This window comes from Euprymna scolopes, chromosome 26 (genome assembly GCF_053919585.1).
Source record: "Euprymna scolopes isolate OS-2025 chromosome 26, ASM5391958v1, whole genome shotgun sequence".
Taxonomy (NCBI): Eukaryota; Metazoa; Mollusca; class Cephalopoda; order Sepiida; family Sepiolidae; genus Euprymna; species Euprymna scolopes.
The window spans coordinates 28875244-28899451 of record NC_136507.1 but is presented as its reverse complement, the minus strand read 5'-3'; the positions used below and the strand labels follow the sequence as shown (position 1 = coordinate 28899451).

General features: G+C 34.2%; 1 protein-coding gene across 1 annotated transcript in view; it reads right to left on the bottom strand.

Annotated features, from left to right (window-relative positions):
* LOC145247806 (uncharacterized) overlaps positions 1 to 16977 on the bottom strand; it is a 248927-nt gene extending 231950 nt beyond the window's left edge. Inside the window, exon 1 of the mRNA XM_080109440.1 lies at positions 16422 to 16977. Within this exon, the coding sequence (XP_079965566.1) occupies positions 16422 to 16479 (58 nt within the window). The 5' untranslated portion in view covers positions 16480 to 16977. The remainder of the gene's footprint in view (positions 1 to 16421) is intronic.
* Between the last annotated feature and the right edge of the window lie 7231 nt (positions 16978 to 24208).

Sequence of the window (24208 nt, the reverse complement as noted above, 5' to 3'; positions counted from 1 at the left end):
TAAAAGATTTTATCATCCTCATTATCAGCAGCATCAGCAGCAGCCGCATCAGCAGCACTAGCAGCAGCAGTGACGGCAGCTAAGTGATTAACAGCACGGACTTGATTGTGCAAAGTTCGAATCTAGTTGGTTCCACAAAAGCACTTTTACTTGGGATGTTGGCAAACCTACACCTGGCCCCTTCCGTAAGTACTCAATGTCTCTTTAGAAAGAATTTTAACGATAAAGCTATCGAGGAATCGAATGCAACGTTAAAATTATCTGATTTATTGAAAATAAATTAATTATCATCATCGACTTAACGTCCGTTTTACACGCTGGCATGTGCTCGACGGCTTCCAAAATTGCCTTTCAAAACTAAGTTATCTCTGCTTAAATCTTTATTCTAAACGTCTTTTCAAAGACTAGCTTTTTCATTTTTTTTAACAGTAGTGTTTTTAAAGAATAATGATTCAAAGAATGCTTTTGAAAAATAAGGTCTCTGTTTTCAAAGATGTTTTTTTTTTTTTTTGAAAGTATCCATTTAATATTAGGTGACTTGACAGTTTTTGATATGCCGTAAAACAAGACAAACAATCATTACATAACCGTAAATGCAACAGCCCTTCACTGGAAGTAAGTTCCAACGTTGAGTCTTTTTATAGGCTAGATCGCTTTCATAACGTCAACCCAGCGAATTGACGAGGGACCAGCGCCTTTATCGAGACACCATCTGTAGGTGATTGCCTACCAAATACAAAATTGAAATATTTCGATTATTCGGACTATTATTCTCATCTTGATTTTTTTTAATATAACCTTCTCTTAATTATAAAGTAAGGAATACTTGGCCTCTGGTCTTTAATATTAACAGGAAATTACTTTTAAATGAACATTTTGAAGGTTTTCAAATCACTTTTAAATTTTGTATAGCCATGAAAAAAATCAGCAGTGTCGCCATTTTCCTTTCATATCTTAATGTTTATGCAGTTGGATCAATTAGTACATTAACAGTGAGATAAAAAAATGTATTTATGGTCCTTTCCGGTCAATTTCTTTATGAGTGTTTCGTATCTTGGTTTGCTTCTCTTTTTCCCGGTCTACGTCGGGACCCAGGTCCTGTTAGTATAAAGAATCGAAGCAAACACGTATTTACAGAATATTTGTTTACGAAGTACATGTACAATTTCGAGATGGGTAACGGAGAGGTCGAGGAGACGCGATTCTTGCATAAAATATAATCAACGGGAATTTTCTTTTTCTTTACGTCTTCGCATGCAACCGCTAAACCTTGATGTAAACACCATGCATGGAAACGAATAGCTGCAGCCAACGAGGCACGAGCGTTGCGAGCTCTATAAAGAAGCCCAACACGCGCAGCAACAGCAGCAACAACAACAACAGGGAGGTGGCGTTTGCTAAGTGGGTAACGACACAGAGTGGTTATCTGAGTGTTCGAAGTTCGAATCTAGGTCATTCCATAAAAATATTTTTTACTCAAAGATGTTATCAACCTCTTCGTGGCCCTTCCCGTAAGTACCCGATGTTTTTGAAGGAAGAATTCTAATTAGAAAGATATCGGAGAAACGAATGCCAACATTTTTGTTTTCATATGAAATGAATAAATGATGCTTAACAAAAAGAGCCGCAAAAAATCCTCAACATCCTCTGCGCCAGGAGATTCAGTTGAATCAAAAATACACAGAATCCACAATTAATCCTTATACAACAACGCATATTACTGATAGTCGAAGATAAACCGATCACTTGAGCAGCAGTGGATGCAAGGAGACCTGCTTCTGTCGTGAAACATAATCAATAGGAACTTAAATATAACTTTCGACTATTCGTATTATTTGTATTGGAATACTGTTCTCATATTGAGCGTGATTTTCTCAACGTTTGGATCGATATAATCTCCGACTTCCTCCAGGTGTATCTTATCGAAATCGGGAATGTTTCCGTCGAATTTGGGAATTTGAACAGAATTTCGAGCTAAACTCTTTTTTTACTTCACGGGTCTAGCATGTTCTTGTTCCGTCAGCCATGACCGGATAGAGGTCCCAAGTAATACGCAATTGTATTTTTAGGTCGTCCACACTGAGGATTGAACCTTCAACGTTCAGGAGAATATCACTTTTTACAATTGATTTTTCCAAGTACTTTCGACTAGTTTTTCATCTCAGCGCCATACTCTTTACGGGACCCAGCACATGTTGTACAATGGACCCTTTGGTCTCGTTGTTAGAACGGTAAACTTCTTTGCTCATATATTCTACTTTGCAGAGCAGTGTATTAGAGGGTGTTTATCATATGTAAGTTTCAAGTCGCATTAGACAAATATTTAGACGATATATAGACGCACGAAGTGCCTTCAATAAGTTTCCAGACGTTTTATACAAGTATTTAAAATGGTCGTAGAATCTTGAAAATTCAGTTTTTTATTGCTATATATCTTATGAGATGACTGACCAATTTTTATGATTTTAGATTCAAATGAACAGCTACAGCAGGATATGGAATACACACTACTAAATATTGATTGTCACAGCTGGTGAATTTCAAAAATACAACATGGACGCGAGGACAATTTAGAAGAACGATATGTAATAAAATTAAGTGTAAACTTGGAAAAAATGTCAAATAAACGTGTGGAATGCTTCAGACTGTTTTTGGACCATCTTGCACGAATATAACATTATTTTATAAGTAGCATAAGAGATTCAAGGAAGGCAGGGAGTCTGTGAGAGATTGAGAGGTGTGGGAGGAGTATGGAAGTCAAAACACTAGAGTTGATTGGCCAAATAAAGAATTTCATGGATAAGGATTGTTGGGTGTCTATAGAGACAATGTGCACAGTTTGATGTCAGTGTGGAATTGCGCTCACAATTATTCGCAACAAACTGATGATGCGGAAAATTTGCGCGAGGTTTTTCCAAAGAGTGCGCAGAGAATATCAGAAAAGAAAAGACGTTGTCATGACAACAGGGAGATGATTGGTCGAGCTGATCAATTCAGTTATAGATGATCTGGTGACTTACGATGAATGCTTAATCTACTATGACTCAGAGAGCAAGAAACAGAGTTCCCAATGGAAGCATGTTGGCTCTTCCAGACCCAAGAAGGCCAGGTAGAGCAAATAAATCCGGAAACGTATGACGATCCCTTTTGTGGAAGCACAGGCATGATCTACATGCACTGAGGTTCCAAGGATCAGACAGTCAACAAGGAATACTATGTTGAGGTTTTAAGGGAGTTCAGGAAAAGATTCCGTCGGAAGAGGTCAGTATTCTTCAAATCGATTCATGGCATTTCTACTAGGACAATGTACCAGTCCACAACTCCAACCATTGTCACAGATTATTCGACCAAAATGAGCACCAGGGCAGTTCCTTACCCTTCCAATAATTTTCACCTTGTTCCTATTTACAATACCTTCCCACGGGACAGAGTTAGACACCAAGGTCGTTTATTAACGCGGAGAAAAGGAACAAAAAAAAATGTCTCAGTCGTGAAGAATTTCCCCTCCACTGACAGAGAACAAGAAATTTGAAGTGCAGTATCTGAATAACAGATACTACACTTTGATCTTGGCTTGAATTGGTTATTGCGTAATCTCAAGGAAAACTTTAGAGGCTGTGGTTATGAGACAATTGGAAAGATGAAAGAGGCTGTGACGAGGGTAACTGACACGCCTACACAAGAGGACTTCCATGGGGCCTTCCAGAAGTTGTTGGAATGGTACAACAAAATTCATTACAGTCGGAGGAGATTACTTCAAAGGGGACTAGAGTTCAATTTATGTACTATCAATAAAAGTGCCCATGCGAAAAAAAGTCTGGAAACTTATTGAAGGCACTTCGTACACATCTTCTAGTTGTTCTGTTTCGTGCACTTTGCCATTTTTTGGTCAACAAATTTGATTTGAATGGATTTGGTTTGATGAGTTCACATAGGTTGATACGCCGTAACACCCAAATATAACCCTCCTCCTCCTCCTCCTCCTCCTCCTCCTCCTCCTCCTCCTGTCTCTCTCTCTACTCTATCTATCTATCTATTTATCTCTATCTGTATCTATTTTCCCATTTCTTTTTTTTTTATCAAATACTGTTACAATTACTTTGACAACTGTTTTAAACAGGACTGCTGCTGCTTCTACTACTACTACTACTACTACTACTACTACTACTACTACTACTACTACTACTGCTGGCTAGCTACGCCACCTGTCAACAGTTTCACTTATTCACTATTTCCCTAAAACTTGACGAAAATCCCACGAGTAAATTCCTAAGGCTATCCATCTGTGAAACACAATACCGTGGGACTGCTTCACATCCGACTATAACACTGTCATTTTCAAGCTTAATGTTAACAAGTCATTTTAAATAATTAAACCGGCATTACTAATCATCACAGTTTTGCCCCAACATCCACCTAATACTCATTAATTATTATCCTCGAGTGGCTTTTGCGCTTTGATAAGCAGTAATAAGCCATGGTATCAACACAAACTAATAGTAGTAGTGCTGGTATATTTATACAACTAATACTAGTGCCACTGGCACACACATATGCACGGTGTCCCAAAAGAAGCTGACGGATTTGAAATTTGAATTCGACCAAAAGTACCACTCTATGATGAATATCGGCCCCTCGCTGGTGTAACGACCTCTGATGACATTGTTATCGTCATTCCAGATGCCCTAAATCTTTTTTTTTACTGATTTGTTGCTTCTGTTGTTCCATCTTATATTTGATCAATTCTGCTTCTTTTGGGACACCATATATATATATATATATATTAACATATAGATATCAACAAATATATATCAGCATATATATATATATATGTTGATATATATTTGTTGATATCTATATGTTGATATATATATATTGATATATATATTCATATATATATATATATTACAGTTATATATATATATATATTACAGTTATATATATATATATATATATATATATATATATATATATATATATATATATGGTGTCCCAAAAGTTATATATAACTGTAATGATTAAAGTTTAATTTTGTAGATTAAAATATATATAAAAATATATTCAAGTAAAGAATTTATTGTATGAAATAAGGAATAAATGGAGAAAATTTGGTTTATTTCCTTAATCCATGGATTTTCAATAATGGCTCATATCATCAGAGGAAATGAAATGCAATTAATCAAAATGTACAGCCATGAATAAATAAATATTTTGCTTATCAGCACATATATTGAAAATGTTATTTAAAAGTTATTTAACAGTTATTTAACAGTTATTTAAAAGTTATTTAACAGTTATTTAATAGTTATTTAAAAGTTATTTAACAGTTATTTAAAAGTTATTTAACAGTTATTTAAATGGTGCTAAGAAAAAATATTTATTGTTGAACATTTTGCTAATTGCATTTGATTTCCTCTGATGATATGAGCCATTATTGAAAATCCATGGATTAAGGAAATAAATATAATTCTTCTCAATTTATTCCTTGTTTCAAACGATGAATTCTTAACGTGAATATGTTTTTTTTATATATATTTTAATCGACAAAATTTAACTTTAATTATTAAACTTATATGTTGCTCTATTTTTATATATCGAGCTTTACCTTTTGGGCCAGTATCGTTCTGAAATTATTACTTCACTGTAATATCTGATAGGACAAACCACTTGATTTGTAATCAGTGACTTATCACATTAGAGTTTGATAACTTTCGGCGTTTTATTTTTGTTTTTGGTTTGTTTGTTTGTTTTTTGTTTTGTTTTGTTTTGTTTTGTTTTATTTATTTATTTAATTTATTTTAATTTTGAATTTTAATTTTATTCCTGTGTCGATATAGTTATGGCATGTTTCCAGTGCGTGTGTGTGAGTGTGTGGGAGTAAAATACAACACTCTTTGCTTCTAGTGTGTGTGTGTGTGTGTTTGTGTGGATTGAACGGCACCGGTCAGTGCTTAATGCCCATGTAAATGTCTTTAATTTACAGACCGCAAGACAAAAATTCTACATTCTCAAGTATCTTGTGCCATAAAAACCAAAAGGTGGGATAGATGAACTTAAAAAAAAGAGAATATAAAAAAAAGGGAAATAAAAAAGATGTTTATTATCTTCAAAGACCTCACTTGTCCTCCCCGCCCCACTTATAACCCCTACCCATGTTGAATTCTAACTTTGTAAACGAAATAAGAAAATGCTTTTGTTTGAAATATCAGTTCTCGACGATAATTCTTGGCCTGAAGACGTAATCCCCCAACGCGGGTGATTACAGAAACATGTATGCACATATGTAGCCATCAATGTTTGTATAAATACATTTCATATATATATATATATATATATATATATATATATATATATATATATATATATATATATATATAGCCAGTAGAGTTTAGTTTCCTAGAAGTATATCCAATGAAACAACATGTGTCTACCAACGACGATAATCCTTGGCCTGAAGACGTAATCCTCCAACGCGGGTGATTACAGAAACATGTATGCACATATGTAGCCATCAATGTTTGTATAAATAAATTTAATAAATTTAATATATATATATATATATATATATATATATATATATATATATATATATATATAAGTAGGTTGTAGTTTGCTTGAAGCATTGTTGAAGAAAATTATAAGATAAAATTAAAAGCCAAGAACAATGCGAGATTTTTTTTATATAGAGTAAAATTAAATGCAAACAAAAGAAATAAATTTCTTTTTTTTTGTTGTTTGTTTTTTCTTTTTCACACAAATTTTAACTCTAAACAACAGTAATTTTTTTTTTCTGTTGTTTAGAGTTAATTCACCATTGAATACAACAGAAAAAAAAATTACTGTTGTTTAGAGTTAAAATTTGTGTGAAAAAGAAAAAACAAACAACAAAAAAAAAGAAATTTATTTCTTTTGTTTGCATTTAATTTTACTCTATATAAAAAAAAATCTCGCATTGTTCTTGGCTTTTAATTTTATCTTATATATATATATATATATATATATATATATATATATATATATATATATATATCAGCATAGGGGCGCCCAGCTTTGCCCGGTCGTAAAATACGCTTAAATATGATATTTTAATTTGTCATACATTAACTGGCATATATTATTATAGAATCATGATTTCAAAAGTTCTCAAAAAAATGTATTTGGGTGTCATCAGCTAAAATCAGATCCGAAAGCAAAACTATAGCATTCAAAGCTGGTGACGTTACCTCCGTACCTACGTGACACGCATATGAACTGATTAAAGATTTCTAATCAAAATTACACTGAGATGGATGTACGAAATATGCAACGATTTTTTTTCTCTCCAATTTTGACCACTTTTTGGACCCCTTAAAAACAACTTTTTGTGCCCCTTAAAAACAACTTTTTGGACCCCTTAAAAACAACTTTTTGTGCCCCTTAAGAACAACTTTTTGTGCCCCTTAAAAACAACTTTTTGGATCCCTTAAAAACAACTTTTTGTGCCCCTTAAAAACAACTTTTTGGACCCTTAAAAACAACTTTTTGTGCCCCTTAAAAACAACTTTTTGGACCCCTTAAAAACAACTTTTTGGACCCCTTAAAAACAACTTTTTGGACCCCTTAAAAACAACTTTTTGTGCCCCTTAAAAACAACTTTTTGGATCCCTTAAAAACAACTTTTTGTGCCCCTTAAAAACAACTTTTTGGACCCCTTAAAAACTTTTTGGACCCCTTAAAAACAACTTTTTGTGCCCCTTAAAAACAACTTTTTGGACCCCTTAAAAACAACTTTTTGGACCCCTTAAAAACAACTTTTTGTGCCCCTTAAAAACAACTTTTTGGACCCCTTAAAAACAACTTTTTGTGCCCCTTAAAAACAACTTTTTGGACCCCTTAAAAACAACTTTTTGGACCCCTTAAAAACAACTTTGACCGGTTAAAGACCCATAAAGAACGGTCCATCAAATTACAATCATTTGAGGCCTATAGCGCAGCTCTGCGACTTTTAGTTTCGGTAAAGATATAGTCTAAAACTAGAGAGACTGACAGACAAACATAGTTTTATAAATTAGACTAGCAGTACTAGCGGGGCGGTGGGGGGGGGGTGCTCGGCCATAAAATACGCTTAAATATGATATTGTCCAGATTTCGTATATATTATTATAGAGCCGTGATTTGAAAAGTAAAAAAAAAAAAAATGTATTTGAGGGCCAATCAGCTAGAATCGAAACCGAAAGTAAAACTGAAGCATGCGAAGCTAGTGACGTTACCACTGTACGAACGTGAACGCATATGAACTGATTAAACATTAAAAATTAAAAATAAACTAAGATGAATGTCAAAAATGTATAACGATTTTTTTTTCAATTTTGACCCCTTTTTGACCCCTTAAAAACTTTTAACCGGCTAATGACCCATAAATGGTACATAAAACATCCAATCATTTGAGGCCCCTAGCGCTCCTTTGCGACCTTTAGTTTCGGAAGAGATAGAGTTTGAAAATATGGAGACAGACAGACAGACAAACAAACGGAAGAACAAACATCCATATCCTATTGCCTTTTATATCTTAGACTGCTACTGTTATTGGTAATGCAACTATTACTACTAATACTAATAGTAGTTCTACTAGGACTACTTCTGTTACTACTTCTACTACAAATACTACAACTGCTTGTAATAGCACAAGAAATGCAAAAGTAATCTGAGGTCCTGGATATTGGGACTTCTGCTTTCATCTTGAATGTTATTTTCTTAATGTTTCGGTCGATGTGTTATGTTATTGTTTCCGAGCAACGCCGAAAAATAAACTAGTCAGTTATTATTATGGTTATGTTTCGTAAGTCTAAATGGAATATCACCTAAAAGAGGCGTTTTAGAATCACTTTTTATAAACAAGCATGTTAACTTGATAGAATAGAATTTTATTCTGACAATTATGGGCCCTGTCGATGGGGCATTAGAATACACCGACTGCCCCCCTGCAGAGGGTAAAAGTCCCTCAATGGGGGTCCTGGATATGACCTTAAACTATATCCGATGGCGAGGCCCCAGCTTGCGGGATTTGGGAAGTGTGGAGCCACGCTTTAATTGCCATTGCTTCCAGGTCCACTCTGACCCGGAGTGTAAGTACTTGTTAAACAAACAACAAACGCTTTGCAAAAGCTCTTTGTTTAGTCTAAACACTTATACTTCCGATGATTAATCCTGTTTGTAAAACTTAACGGAAATGTGTGGCTTAAACAAATGATGACATCAGTTTTGGTTGCAGTAGAAATCGTACACATTTATGCACGTAAAGTATTTCTAACTGCAGCACATGGTAATGCCAAATGATCACCCATCTAGGCGGCGACCAGGCTGAACATTTCTTAACTTTAATGATCCAAAGCTTTTTAACCGACGTGTGGAGTTTGTTTAGCTTAAACCTCTATCTGTTACCCCCCCCTTACTTCGTACCGAAGAAGCAGTAATTCTAGAGGGGCTGAACCGGCTTCCTCCAAAGAGGGAAGTTGCACGGGAATATGAAATTCACAAGGGGTCCCCAGTCACCATCACGAGAAAAGACGAAGTTGGATCTTTTGCGGCTTTTGTAGGAAGGTGTTGGTGCATATCTATCGGTTAATCGTTCCCCCTTCCCCAACAACCGTACTCCGAACCCGTTGACAGCTTGTGCCTAATCCAAATCCCAGATTAAGGCGGATCAACAATCCCGGGTTTCCCAAGAAAAATTTGACGTCACACGTCGACAACATCAGTCGATTTTTTTTTTTACACGTTCAATTTCCGCATCTTGGTAATCAGTTCGTCGTGTTTTATTAATGACTTTTTAATAGTTCGTTTTTGATGCTGACGTAAGGATAGATTCGAATTTCAATCAAAATCAACCACACCTTGAAAAACAGCACGTTTCTATATCTATCTATCTATCTATCTATCTATCTATCTTCATTTACTCACATAAAATTAATATACGAAAGTATAAATTTATGCGTAAACTTTAAGTATTTACTTCAAAAGTGCTCAATACGTAGGTAGAGCTAGTTAGTAAGTTAAAAAATATATATGGCGCCATATATATTTTATAACTTACTATATATATATATATATATACACACAGATATATATATATATATATATATATATATATATATATATATATATATATATGTGTGTGTGTATATATATATAGAGAGAGAGAGAGATTAAACAGAATTACCGTAGATCTTAAACATAACGTTATATTCCTTTAAAAACAATTAAAAAAACTGACACGTGTGCATGTGTTTATTATTTTTTTTTCAACAGTTCACTTCCTGTACGTCCTGGATATGACCTTAAACTATATCCGCTGGTGAGGTCCCATCTTGCGGGCTTTGGGTGGAGCTACCCTTTAATTGCCATTGCTCCCATATCCACTCTGACTCGGTGTGGTAGTACCTGTTAGGGTCCCAACTATAGGTTGAATAGAAAATGACTTGAAAGAAAAAACAAAAAAAAAAAAACAAAAAAAAACGCAAATATATTCTATTAAAATTTTTTTCTTCAAAATCATTGGATTTGGCATTAAATAACCTGAAAAGGGTTTATATACCGTAAAACAACCAATCAACCAACCAACCAACCAATCACTTCCAGTAAGTAAAAAAAAAATAAATACTCGATCTGAGATCGAAACCAAAACCCCTAAACAATAAGTCACGTACGATTACCGCTCGTCCTTTAAAAAAGTGTTTTGAAACCGACCCATACTTAACATAAGGCATCTGCAATGGGAACCATTCACGCATGCGCAATCATAAAACAGCAAAAAGTTAAAAATCCGACAACTCTCACGTTCCTATTTTCAATTTTGAACCTTAGAAGCATTTTTTCTGTATGAAAACCGATTAAAAACTTTTCCACATGTCTGAATATCATCCATATCAAAATTTAAGTCTGTAGATCAAAGATTCGTTGAGTATATAGGTTGAGAAGTGTCCTTACAAATTCTCACTTTTATAGAATATAAGATATATATATACATATATATATATATATATATCTTATATATATATATATATATATATAATTCCTGTTTGTCTTTTATTATATAAGTCATATATGATGTCATAGCAGATATGATGTTTGTTTGTAAACAGGCGGTTTGAGCACTATTAAAGTACTGGACGAATGTTTGTTTAAAATAGAAATTTGTGGTGTTTATTTACGGGCGCCGCTCCCGTGAGTCGATGGGTAAAACTACGACTGTCAGCGCACTGGTTCTAGGTTCAATCCTTGGAAGAGGTGCTAGTTTAGCCGCACTAATTACAACAAAACAGTACTGTATATGGATGACGACAAATGTATACGACAAACACACACACACACGCGCGCGCGCACACACACACATACACACACATATATATATAGACATTTGTATGTATATACAGTGGGGATCAAAAGTGTTTGCAAATTGTATACATTGATAAATTTATGCTTCAATATTTTCCAATATAATAACTATGTTACTCACTGTTTGATATGCAAATATATGAAGTAAATTCATAGAAACGGAAACCAAATAATCATATTCTGGGGGGGGTACGGCATGAAGGAATATGAGCCAAAAGAGTTTGCAAGCACTCATTTATCCGCAATAAATACCATTTTTAAACATGATATAATTCGAAAAATTGTGTCATCATGATTATAGTACCATATATTGATAACATATTACAAGAAAACAACAGTTATTACTCAAATAACAATTAACAGAACAATACGATTTTATGAAACTATTTAACCCTTTATTCGCTTTCCTCCATTTTTAATCAAATCAATCAGCCTCCTACCAACAGAGGATGTTAATGTATGCGCTTGCTGAGGTGTGATTTCAGAAGATACCTTCTTGATTCTCTCCCAAATGTCTTTTTTACTATGGAATTGATGCCCGTTTTCGTAAACCTTCCTCTTCAGAATCGACCAGAGGTTCTCTGTAGGATTTAAATCCGGGCTCTGAGGTGGCCAGTCCACCAGACGTTCACCAGAGATCCCCTTGTCTGAAAGCCAAGCTTTTGTGAACCGAAAAGCATGGCTTGTGGCATTGTGTTGTTGGATAATTAGATTCTGGTTGAGAGTATCATTTTGTGAATTCAACCAGGGCAATAAATTTGCTTCCAAAAACTTGCAGTAGTTCACAGAATTCATTTTGACACAGTCAGGGACAAGAAAAGGACCAACAATCTCACTTCCAATAATAACAGCCCAAATCATCACTCCTCCTCCTCCATGTTGACGTCTGAATCGCAAGCGTGGGCTTTAAGAAGTCATCCCTTGGCCCAACCGTCGGGGCCGTCGAGGGTTGCTCTGGCCTCGTCAGTCCAGAGAACATTTTGAAAATTGGGTTTCAAATATTTAGTGGCCCATACTAGTCGCTTCTGACAGTTTATATTATTCAAAGGAGGACATTTTGTCTGTGTTCTCTGGTCGGCTATCTGTTTCAAAATTCGACTTCGGGTCCTTTTAGAGATGCCAGACACTCCTGCATGGTCGAAAATAGCTTTGCTTGTGCTGTGTGGGGTTGCTAGCAAACTCCTCTTGATTTTTCTAATATCTCGTGGTGAAGTCACCTTTGGTCTGCCACTTTTATGTTTTTTTCTTCCATCTTTGCCGTCAATGACGAAACGTTTCACAGTTCGATGATCGTTTCAAAATTTTCGAAATTTCCAATGTAGACTTCTTTGCAGCAAGAAATGTAAAAATTTCCCCCTTCTCCCTATCTGTCAACATCTTTCCTTTAGCCATTATCAATAAATTAAGATAACCTGCATAAACTTTTGGCTCACCTGAAAAGTGGAAAATGCCGAACTATTATTACATTGTGGTTTTTATAGTAAAATGTAGTAATGGAACGAACCAGAATGGCAACCAGCAAATGATGGAAGAGTCCAAAATGAAAAATAAAGCAAAATTAATAAAGAAATTGAGAAAAAAATAGGGCTGCAAACTCTTTTGATCCCCACAGTACATACATCTGTATATATATAATATATATATATATATATATATATATATATATATATATATATTAATTATATTATTAATATATATATTTATGTATATAATATATATATATCATGTATATATTTATATATATATATATATTTGTAGTCATATATATATATACATATATGTATGTATGTAAAAATGTTTAAAAAATATAAATTATAAATATATATTATGTATACGACTTATTAACTAGGCTTGTTTTTTTTTGCTGTTATCCATTCGTAGTTGTATCATCCTATGTTTCCTGTATATGTGTAATAGTTTTTTTCTATATTAACAGTAATTAAAGAGATTTAATAAAAGAAAAGATAAATGATTAAACTTTCTCTTGAAATATGCTTTTAGGGAAGTCATTTTAATTGAACTATGTAGAAGAAAAAGATATACGAAACTTAAGCAATAGTTGAGAACAGTGCGATGATGTCTGACCTCTTTTCGCTTTCTCATAAACAACGTCACTACTACTACTACTACTACTACTACTACTACTACTACTACTACTACTACTACTAACAACCAAATCTTCATTTATTATTATTATTTTTTTTTTGTTTAAATCACTTAAAATGTAAGTAAATTTCACCCACTCTTTATCTGATTTGTGCCTAAACCTAAAGGCAGATTCCATGAACAAAGTTTCTTTCTTAGAACTGCTCACCTGTGAAACTCTCTTCTATTTCCCTGCTTTCCGGCTGACTATGACATGGTCGTCTTCAAGTCCAACGTAAACAAGTTCTTGATGAGCCGTTCCGCTTAAGTATCCAATTTACCAAATTTCCATTAAGAATTACTACGACATTGTTCGATTGACCACTGTCCACTTATAATTCTTATCCCCGAGTGGCCTCTGGCCTGGATAAGTGTAAGAAAAAATATAAAAGTGAAGACGCACACCATCTCTCAGGAGAATTGATTTCATCTTCATTTTCATTCTTGGTGGTCTTATTTATAAAAAAGTAAATAAATAAATAAATAAATAATAATAATAATAATAATAATAATAATAATAGTAACTGCAAAAGTACAACGACTAACGATAATGAAAACGACTGAAATATTAAGGAAAACCCTTGAATGCGGAGAATAATACAAGACAATATAACGAATAAGCGTTACAGGGATTGAAGAACGCCGAAGCTGCATATGAACAAGTTTTACACCCCCCAACATGCACCCCCCCATTGTTTCATCGCCGTTCCCCCCAATAAAAAAGTAATACCAAAGGGCCGAGAAGGGTCAATAAGGACTGAAAGACCGAGGAGCGAGCGCCAACCAGACCTCGGCTGGACAAGCGCAAAGAGAACTGGGACCTTGGGAAGGCTGAATGCCACTCAAATTCCAGTATAAACCAATGGCCACTGCTAGCGAGAAATCAATGGTAAGCGACTGTTGCGATGATGCAAATTCATTTGCAAATGCTATCGAAGGAGGTGGAGAGAGATGGACGTCTGGGGAGATTGTTGTCACTCAGCTTCCAGAGAACACCACAGGTTTCCAATCAGATCGTTTGTTGACTTGTGTGAAAGCTCCATGTGAGCCAATAATAATAATAATAATAATAATAATAATAATAATAATAATAATAATAATAATAATAATAAAACAGTGAAAATATTAGGCAACAAATACAAATTCAATCAATAGAATCATCCTTTGGAAGGAGTATTCTTATAAGTGCAGGCTGTGTGGTGTGACTCTTGAAATAGTGAACCACATTGTTAGTGCGTGTTCTACACTTGCTAAAAAACAGTACAAATTTAGTCATGACAAATTATGTGCAAATCTGCATTAGAGTGTGTGCCAGAAATTTGGAATCCAACTGATGGACAAGTGGTTCCAACATCACCCAAAAACAGCAGTGGAAAATGAGGACGTTTAGATTCTCCAGGATTTCATGGTTCACTGTTGACGTAAAGATAACTGTCAGGAAACCAGATATTGTAGTTGTGAATGGCAAATTATTGATATGTGACTTGCTCAAACGACGTCAACTTATCAGACAAGAATAATAAGAAACTAGGGAGCTATTAGAAACTGGGGTTGGAGATTGGTAGATTGTGGAACAAGAAAACTTCTATCGTGGAAATCATCATAGGTGTGCTTGGCTCAATTCCAGGTAATTTTGAGAAACAGTTGAACTCCTTTGAGTTCAAGTAAAATTGAAATACACCCTACTAAAGCCTGATTGTCACAGTTGGTGATTTTCAAAAATGCAATCTGGACAGGACACTTTAGAAAAATGATATGCAATAAACTTTTGTTTTGAGCATAGAAAATGCCATAGAAATGTATGCATCAACTTTCATAAATCGAGCAGCAATTTTTTTAGTGACATAAGAGATTAAAAAGACAGGGTGTCCGCGAGAGATGATGAGAGTTGCGAGACCTTCCAAAAGTTGTTGGAACCGTATAACAAGTGCATTGAAGCCGGGGGAGATTACTTTGATAGGGAATACATTTTTATTTGTGCGCTATCAATACAAGTACCCATACGAAAAAATCTGGAAACTTATTTAAGGCACCTCGTACAGCCTGATTTAAGGTGTAGAATTTATGAAAATTATACCTCTTGATTACGCCGTATACGCTCGAGCCGCGAGTGTCATAGTCAACATTGTACTTAAATAATAAATGACAATAATTTTCTATAATGAAAACATATTTAGTGATTTATTTTAAGTTTAAGTATACCACCTCGAAAAGCACTATATATATATATATATATATATATATATATATATATATATATGAGAGAGGCGGTAACACTCTATATAGGGATGGCCCGTACACGCCTATATACGCCTACAAAACAAAACTATCCAAATCTCAACTAAAATCAACTTATAAGTTTCAAAAAGCACATATTCTTACAGAGAATATATATATATATATATATATATATATATATATATATATATATATATATATCCCAATCAAAGAACATTGCGATGGAGGAGGGGTGCAAGAATCATTAAAAAGAGAAGGAGTTGTATAGAGGGGAAACTTGGGAATGGATTTAGGCAGCACGATGCGTACTTCACATTACATTAAAAATCAATGTTCGCTAATGCCGTCAGGGAAACACGGAGCAAGAAGAGAATTCCAAAGATTTACTGTCCAAGGAATGAAAGGCAGCTATATATATATATATATATATATATATATATATATATATATATATATATACACGTATATATATACACGTATATATATATATATATATATACACGTATATATATATATACACACAAACCCACACACACATATATATATATTACTTCATTTCCTTTTTTGGACAGTTATATATATATATATATATATATATATATATATATATATATATATATATATATATATATATATATATATATATCCAATATCCATATACTTACTGATAAAAGGTCGAAGATAACTGCAACATATATGATGTCCATCGTAGATTTCGGTCATAGTTCGAAAAAAAAAAAAAGAAAACGAAAAAAAGGACCGCAAGCACCGGTATTTTTTTATTTGTATCGTATTTGTTTTCCTTTTTGTTTTTGTTTTTTTTTACTCTGTAATAGTTTTTTTTTGCTTACTAAAAGCAAAATAGGACTTTGTCTTTTTTTTTTTTCTGTTTTGTCAATATTTTTATGATGTTTGAGTTTCTTAAATTTTTTTTTTTTGCTCACTGTTTTTCTTTACTTTCACTTTCAATAGACGTCTATCGAAAATAAATGAATATATATATGCACATATATATATATATTTACAAATTGTCATTTGAGTTATTATTATTTATTTTTTTTGGGGGGGGGGGATTCCAGGCAAATGTCAGCTATGTATATATAAATATTTTTTCTAACGTTCTTACTTTTAGTTTCGGATCTGTTGTTTTAATCCTTTTCTTTGTTTTTATTTTTGCTGTAGAGTAAGGCCGATCCACGTCAGCTCTGCTGTAATGTTAGTCGAAAAATGAAATCCACTTACAAGGTCAACGCGCGAAATGGCCGATATTCGAACACGCACAGGTACACACACATACAATCACATTGCATATAATATGTATATATATATATGTGTGTGTGTGTGTGTGTGTGTGTGTGTGTGTGTGTGGGTGTGTGTGTGTGTGTGTGTGCAACGTTTAATGATTGCTAGCGAACCACTTATCAAAGCTATTCTCCATCTACACCAGTCATCATTCTAGCTTGTTTAGACGCAGACTCACACACAGACGAACACTAACACGCACGCATGTCTTAATTTCTATTTGCAAAATTAAGATCGCACATTGATTTTGCTCGTACGGCACGATTCACGTTGACTAACCTGTTCTCACCAGATCACCGAAGATAAGCAACGTTAAGCCTGGCCAGTACCAGATGGGCGACCATTTAGGAAGGCGAGGCGCTGTATGTACTGCGAGGTAAAGTACCAGGTTGAGAAATCGGCGCGATCTATTCTTCTCTCGATGGTAGATGGGACTCTCTTAAGCCATAGTAGGCACCCCATCAAATGATGGCGTCACGATAAAAAAAAATAGCCTTGATAGCTCTGGCGAAACACCAAGTATACAGCTACGGACAAGATTTCAATCTCGGCTCAACGATAAGAAACGATTTCTTAAAGGGGTTGGCATAATTATTTACTATATATATATATATATATATATATATATATATATATATATATATATATATATATATATGTATGTATATATGTATATATATACATATATATGTATATGCATGTATACATATATGTATCTGTCTGTATAATATATATATATGTATAATATATATATATATATATATATATATATATATATATATATATATATAAGTTTTGAGACGAGTGATCGAAATCGAAATTGGGGATCGAAAAAATCAAAGCATTTTGGGTTATTGGAATCGGTATCAGAATCGGAAAATTATTTGTCCCTATTTTCCGATGCCAAAAACGATTCATAATTAATTATATTTCTTTATTTGATTTTGTTAAAAATAATCTTCCGCTGTTGGTATTAATGATAAAATAATCAATATTTATTGATTTTAAACTTCAAGTGGAACTAAAATCGATAGATCAGCTTTCTCACACGTGTATTTTTACATTTGAGAGAATACATGCGCATTTAAAGTGTGTTTTTACAGTAATCAGGTTAAAATAACCATTTTATAGTTAAATATTGAGAGTTGGTTGGTTGGTTGGTTGGTTGGTTGTTTTTTTCGGGTTATTTAATGCCGAATCCAAAGATTTTGAAGAAAAACTTTTTAATAGAATATATTTGTTGTTTTCACGTCGGTTTCTATTCAACCCATAGTTGGCACCCTAACAGGTACTACCACTCCGGGTCAGAGTGGACCTGAGAGCAATGGTAATTAAAGGGTGGCCCCACACTCCCCAAAGCCCACAAGCTGGGTCCTCACCACTGGATATAGTTTAAGGTCAAATCCAGGACCCCCATTGAGGGACTTTTAACCTCTGCAGGGGGGCAGTCGGCGTATTCTAATACCCCCACCGACAGGGCCGAAATATTGAGAAATTTATAAATAATTGGAATCGGTAATTGTACCGGTATTGGGAAAATATTTGGAATAGTCCCAACACACACACACACACACACACACACACACACACACACACACACACACACACACACACACACATATAAGGTTCAGAAATTTGACAACGTAATAATATAGAAAAAAAAATTATGAATCAATGAAAATATTTAAATTTCGCGTTATTAGAACATCTAATGAGGATTAATTGCAATTTTTATGTTGCCCTAATTATAATAAAAAAAGCTAACGAAACAAAACGAAACTTTACAAAGCGAAAAGAAACGAACAGTATTTTATATTTTGTCAAATCCTTATTACGAAAGTTTGGACCCAATCCCCGTCCTTCCTGCTTACGCTTTTGAAACCACTACCCACCTTCATGACGCTTAATTAAATCAATCGGAAGTACTCCCCAAAAATAGATGAAACCTCCCCCCCCAAAAAAAAAACAAAAAAACAACACAAACACACACAAAAAAAAACAAAAAAGAAACAACACAAACACAAAAAAAACACAAACACACACAAAAAAAACAACAAAAAAAAAACAACACAAACACACAAAAAAACACAAACGCACAAAAAAAAAAAGAAAAAAAAACACGTACATAGTCTCCATACAATAAATAGCGAGAAATACGAGATGAATTATTCGAAAGATCGATAAAATAAAAAAAATCAATAAATCAATAAATCAAATAAAAAAGCATAATCAAACAATAAAAATTGAATTACAATGGTTCCCATGTTCCCTTTAAAAACCGAAGAAAACTTTTAAAATAGATATACGAGGACTTTCATGAAGTCCCCCCACTTTTTATATGGGCACATTTATTGCTAGTTCACGCATTATTTTTATTGATATTACACACATGAAATTCTAGTCCCCTAATCTCATTCGGTTGTAATGCTCATGTTGTACCGTTCTAATAACTTCTGGAAGTCCCATGGAAGTCATCTTATATGAGCGTGTCAAGAACCCTCGTTAAAGCCTCTTTCATCTCCCCAGTTGTCACATAACGACGGACCCTAAGGTTTTTCTTGAGCTTAGGACATAACATTGAGCTTAGGGAATAACCAAATCTCACAGCGAGCAAGGTCTGGACTGTAGGGAATGACTTAGTTCCCACACTGACATCAAACTGTGCGCTTATTGTCTCTATAGATACACGACGGTTCTCATCCATGAAATTCATTATTTACCCAATCAATCATCCCTCACAGACTTCCTGCCTTCCTTGAATCTCTTATGCCACTCAAAAACTGATGATCGATTCGTGCAAGATTGTCTAAAAGCATTTCATACGATTTTTTTGTTATTTTTTTTTTCAAAGTTTAAAACAGATTTTATTATATATCATTCTTCTAACGTGTCCTTAGATCCAGACTGTCTTTTTGAAGTTCCCCAGCTGTGAAAATTAGACTTTAGTAGGGCGTATTCCAGTTCCGGTTGTAGCTGTTCATTTGAACATGGAATCATAAAAATTTATCAGTCATTTCATAAGATATATACCAATAACATACTGAATTTTCAAAAGTCTACGGCAATTTTAAATGCCTGAGTAAAAAAAAAAGGTCAGGAAACTTATTGAAGGCACCTCATATATTTGTGTACATGGGTGTGTGCCTGTGCCTGTACGTGTGCGTGTAGGTTCGTGCGCCTCCTGTGTGTGTGTGTGTGTGTGTGTATATGTGTGTGTGTGTGTGTATATGTGTGTGTGTGTGTGTGTGTGTGTGTGTGTGTGTGTTTGCTTTTCAATGGCTGGCATCGATCCCCCGATCATCTTTTCTGAATGAATGGGAACATCAACCGATTAACCTAACGGTGATTAACTCTAACCGATAAAGATAAAAAAAAAAATAGATTAACAGGTGAGTGGAACGAGGGTGGGTCGGGTAGGGGAGCCGTCAGGGTGTGGGCGGATGGGTTTAGTATAAGCGGACCTTGTATGCTGAGTCGGTATATCTGAACGAAATGACCTAAAAAAAACAACAAAAACAAAAATGCTATTTAAAACGTATTTGTGCCAAACCAACGAAATGTTATTTCATATTAGGGCTGACAGCATGACAGACAGACAAACGAACAGAAATGCTATTTCAAACTTGAGCATGACAGAATTTCATTCGTGACCTGCCGTTACTTCCTTAATTAGTCTGTACGTTACGCTTTAATAAATGGCCAAATACAATTTTGGAAGACCAAACTACCTAAAAAAGGGCCACATACGCGAAATTTGGCTTTAAAAAGGCGAGGCTAAAAACCCATTTTTGAAAACCAAATTGCTTTAAAAAAAAAAACAAATTCGCAAAATTTAGCCTTAAAAAGGTCAATCTGGAAGCACAAATATGAAAGCCAAACTGTTTAAAAAAATAGACTAAATTTAGGGAATTTCAAAAAGGTGCTGAACTGAAGGCGTAAATTAAATTATATTTTTTTATATGATTTTACTATGTGTATTGAACTATGTAGCACAATATTATTTATGAGTATTTATTAGTACTCATTAATTTATCTATATGGGTCAGTTCTATATTTAAAATACAGTAGGCATTTTTTTAATAGAAATGTTAATAAACGCATATTTCCTGCATGTCATTATTTTTTCTGCCCCCAAAATAATTATTTACGCTATCAAGAAAAAAATAATCCGTTTCATCAGAACTTGTTTGTTGATTCAATATTCTTCTCGTTCTGTGGAATTTCCACGGATCCTATTAGTGATCAAATACCTCCCGAACGCTCCAGTTTACTCAACTGCATTCATGACCTGAAAGTTTTATTTCTGTGTGAGATTCTAAGAAAGCGACCCCTGTTATGGACGTGTGTCAGAAGCAGAGATGCGTCATTAATTCCAGCAAAAATTGCATTGAGAATGGTGGTGATTATGTGAAAAAATAATTTCTGGAGCACAAAAGGTCGCTCGTTTTAATGGCATCGTTCCCGTCTTCGTAGCTCTTCATCATTTTGAGTTAAAAATAGGAGGCTGTACTTTTGATATTCAAAGAAAGCAACCCATGTCAGGGACGTGCGTCAGAAGCAGAGAATCGTAATTGAATTCTTAGCAAAAGTGCATTAAGAATGGTGGTGACTATGTAGAAACATATATTTTAGGGCAAAAAAATTGCTCGTTTTAATGGTAACACACCCGTCTTTGTGTCTCTCTAACTTTTTTAGTTTTAAAATATAGGATGCTTTTACGTCAGAGACGTGAGTTTCGTTATAGAAGCGCTGATTTAATTTGAATTAAATAAAATACGCGTCAGATGCGCTTGAAAGCCAAATCAAAACGCATTATTACGAAAATTAACAAATATTTTACTTGTTTGAAATTTGACTCCGAAATCTATCTATACGCCTATAAATTCGTTTTTCTTTTGTGTGTATTGATATTCATATTAAACACCCTCTTATCTATTTAATGTATTTATTTGCTTCCCCACCAAAGCAAATTAGGCACAAGGCCGTTTCTAATGTGGGGTAAAAACCAGCTCCCTTAAAAGTAGAGTAAAAAGGGAGCACTCTGGTTGTGATCAAAAATAATAATTGCCCCAGTATAGAGGGGTTCACCTCCATTGATTGGTACAAATTATCTTAAGTGCAGCATCTGCAGAACAGATACTACTCTTTCATCCTGGCCCGAAGGCCAAGAACAACAGAAAAAAGGTAAGGTATTTATTTGCTCCCCCACCGAGCAAATTAGGCATAAGGCCGATTTTTTAAAGTGAGGAGTGAAGGGGAAATGGGGACCAACTCCCCGGGGAGTAGGGGAGCTGGGTAGTAACAATTGGTATGAAGGGTTGCCCCTACATTGACCAAGGTCTTATATGTGGGGTTGCCCCCACATATGGTCTTTGCTTGCAGTATCTGCCGGACAGATACTACACTTTGATCCTGGCCCGAAGGACAAGAACAACAGAAAAAAGGCAAGCCTCTTTTCTATTTTAAAAGAAAATACAATTTCTTATATATGGGTTGTGGAATTGCATTCACTAGCCAAAGATCTAGCTATTTTGCATATTCTTTTAAACATTCATTTTAATTAATTTCTTATTAGTTTTCTCGGTTTTCTTATGGGATGCTCATCTTTAGTTAACTATTACGTGTAATTATATTCATGCAGATATTCTACATGATTTATACTTGCATAATATTTGCGTAAAAAGTTTACAGTAAACACAAAATTGTTTCCATATATATTTATGTATACGTATATATTTTTGTTTAATCTATAAAAGTGAACGTATCTGTTTGTCTGTGTATCTGTGTGTCTGTGTGTGTACATTTTCCTACGAAATAACTCCGGCAATTTTAGTTTACAGACTCCAAATCTGATATACAGGGTACTAAGATTTGGGAAAATCTTTGTAATCCGTGTTGGCCAGAAATTTGGCTGTTAAGAGGTAAAAGTTCAACGATTTGATCTTTGAGAACTCTACCAAACTTCTCCTACAATTTTGGGTCTAAGCACTTGAAATTTTAGATATAGGTTCCTTGGACATGGATCAAACGTAATAACTTGATTAGAGTCAAAAACAATAAATGTTAATGGGTCATAATAGGAGTCAAAGTTAAAAAAATTGACCGCCCCTTTTCTTTCTCAACATACACCTCCAAACATCCAGGAAACGCAGGGTGAAATGCTAGTATATTTAAATGATAAATTTCAAGCAAGTAAAATATTTGTTTATTTTCATAATATTGCGTTGTGATTTGGCTTTCAATCGCACCTGATGCATATTTTATTTCATAGAATGATTTACTTTAAGAACGATTCTCGTATGACTAAGCGCGCTCCAGACGCCCATGCCCAGCCATCGTCAATCGCTGGCAAAAGTGCATTAAGAAATGGTAATAATTATGTAGAAAAATGAATTCTGGGATATAAAAGATCGGTTTTGATAATGGTGACATATCTGTCTTGGTAGCTATTCAATTTTTATGATTTAAAAAATTAAGTTAAGTAACGTCGTAAATTAGTGGACGTACACTACAGTTACTTTAAGAAGGATTTCATTAAAAATTTAATTTTAAAAATTTACATTGCCGTAATTAGAATCGATCCCAAACCGCCTGGTTTATAATTAGAGGTCATTAACCTGTTATACAACAAAAGCGTTTTGACGGCCTTCAACGTGCGTATTGAAGTTATGATTGTGTTGCATGCTTAGTTAAATATGCAGTCAAGGTTAGATTTACGTGTTTTACATTTATATCGCCCCTTTTCCTTTTACTCTATTTTCTGTCTATCTCTTTTTCTATCTCTCTCTCTCCCTACCCCTCTATCTCTGTTTTCTATCTGCGTTCGTCTTTCTTTCTTTTTCTCTGGTCTCTCTTTTTCTTTCTTTTTTTATCTCTTATTTCTGTACATATAACTTTTTTCTCTATTTTCCCGCTCTAATCAACTCCCTCTCTGTATTTTTCGCTTTTACTAAACCTTTATTTGCCTCTCTCTCTCTCTCTCTCTCTCTCTCCATCTATCTATCTATCTATCTATTTATCTATCTATCTTTCCCTATCTATCTTCTCTCTCTTTCTCTCTGCCTCTTAAATCCCTTAATCTTTTAATCCCTTTTTCACACTCTTTAGTACGAGCATAATTAATCGCTTTTAGTTTGATTTATCTGTTTTA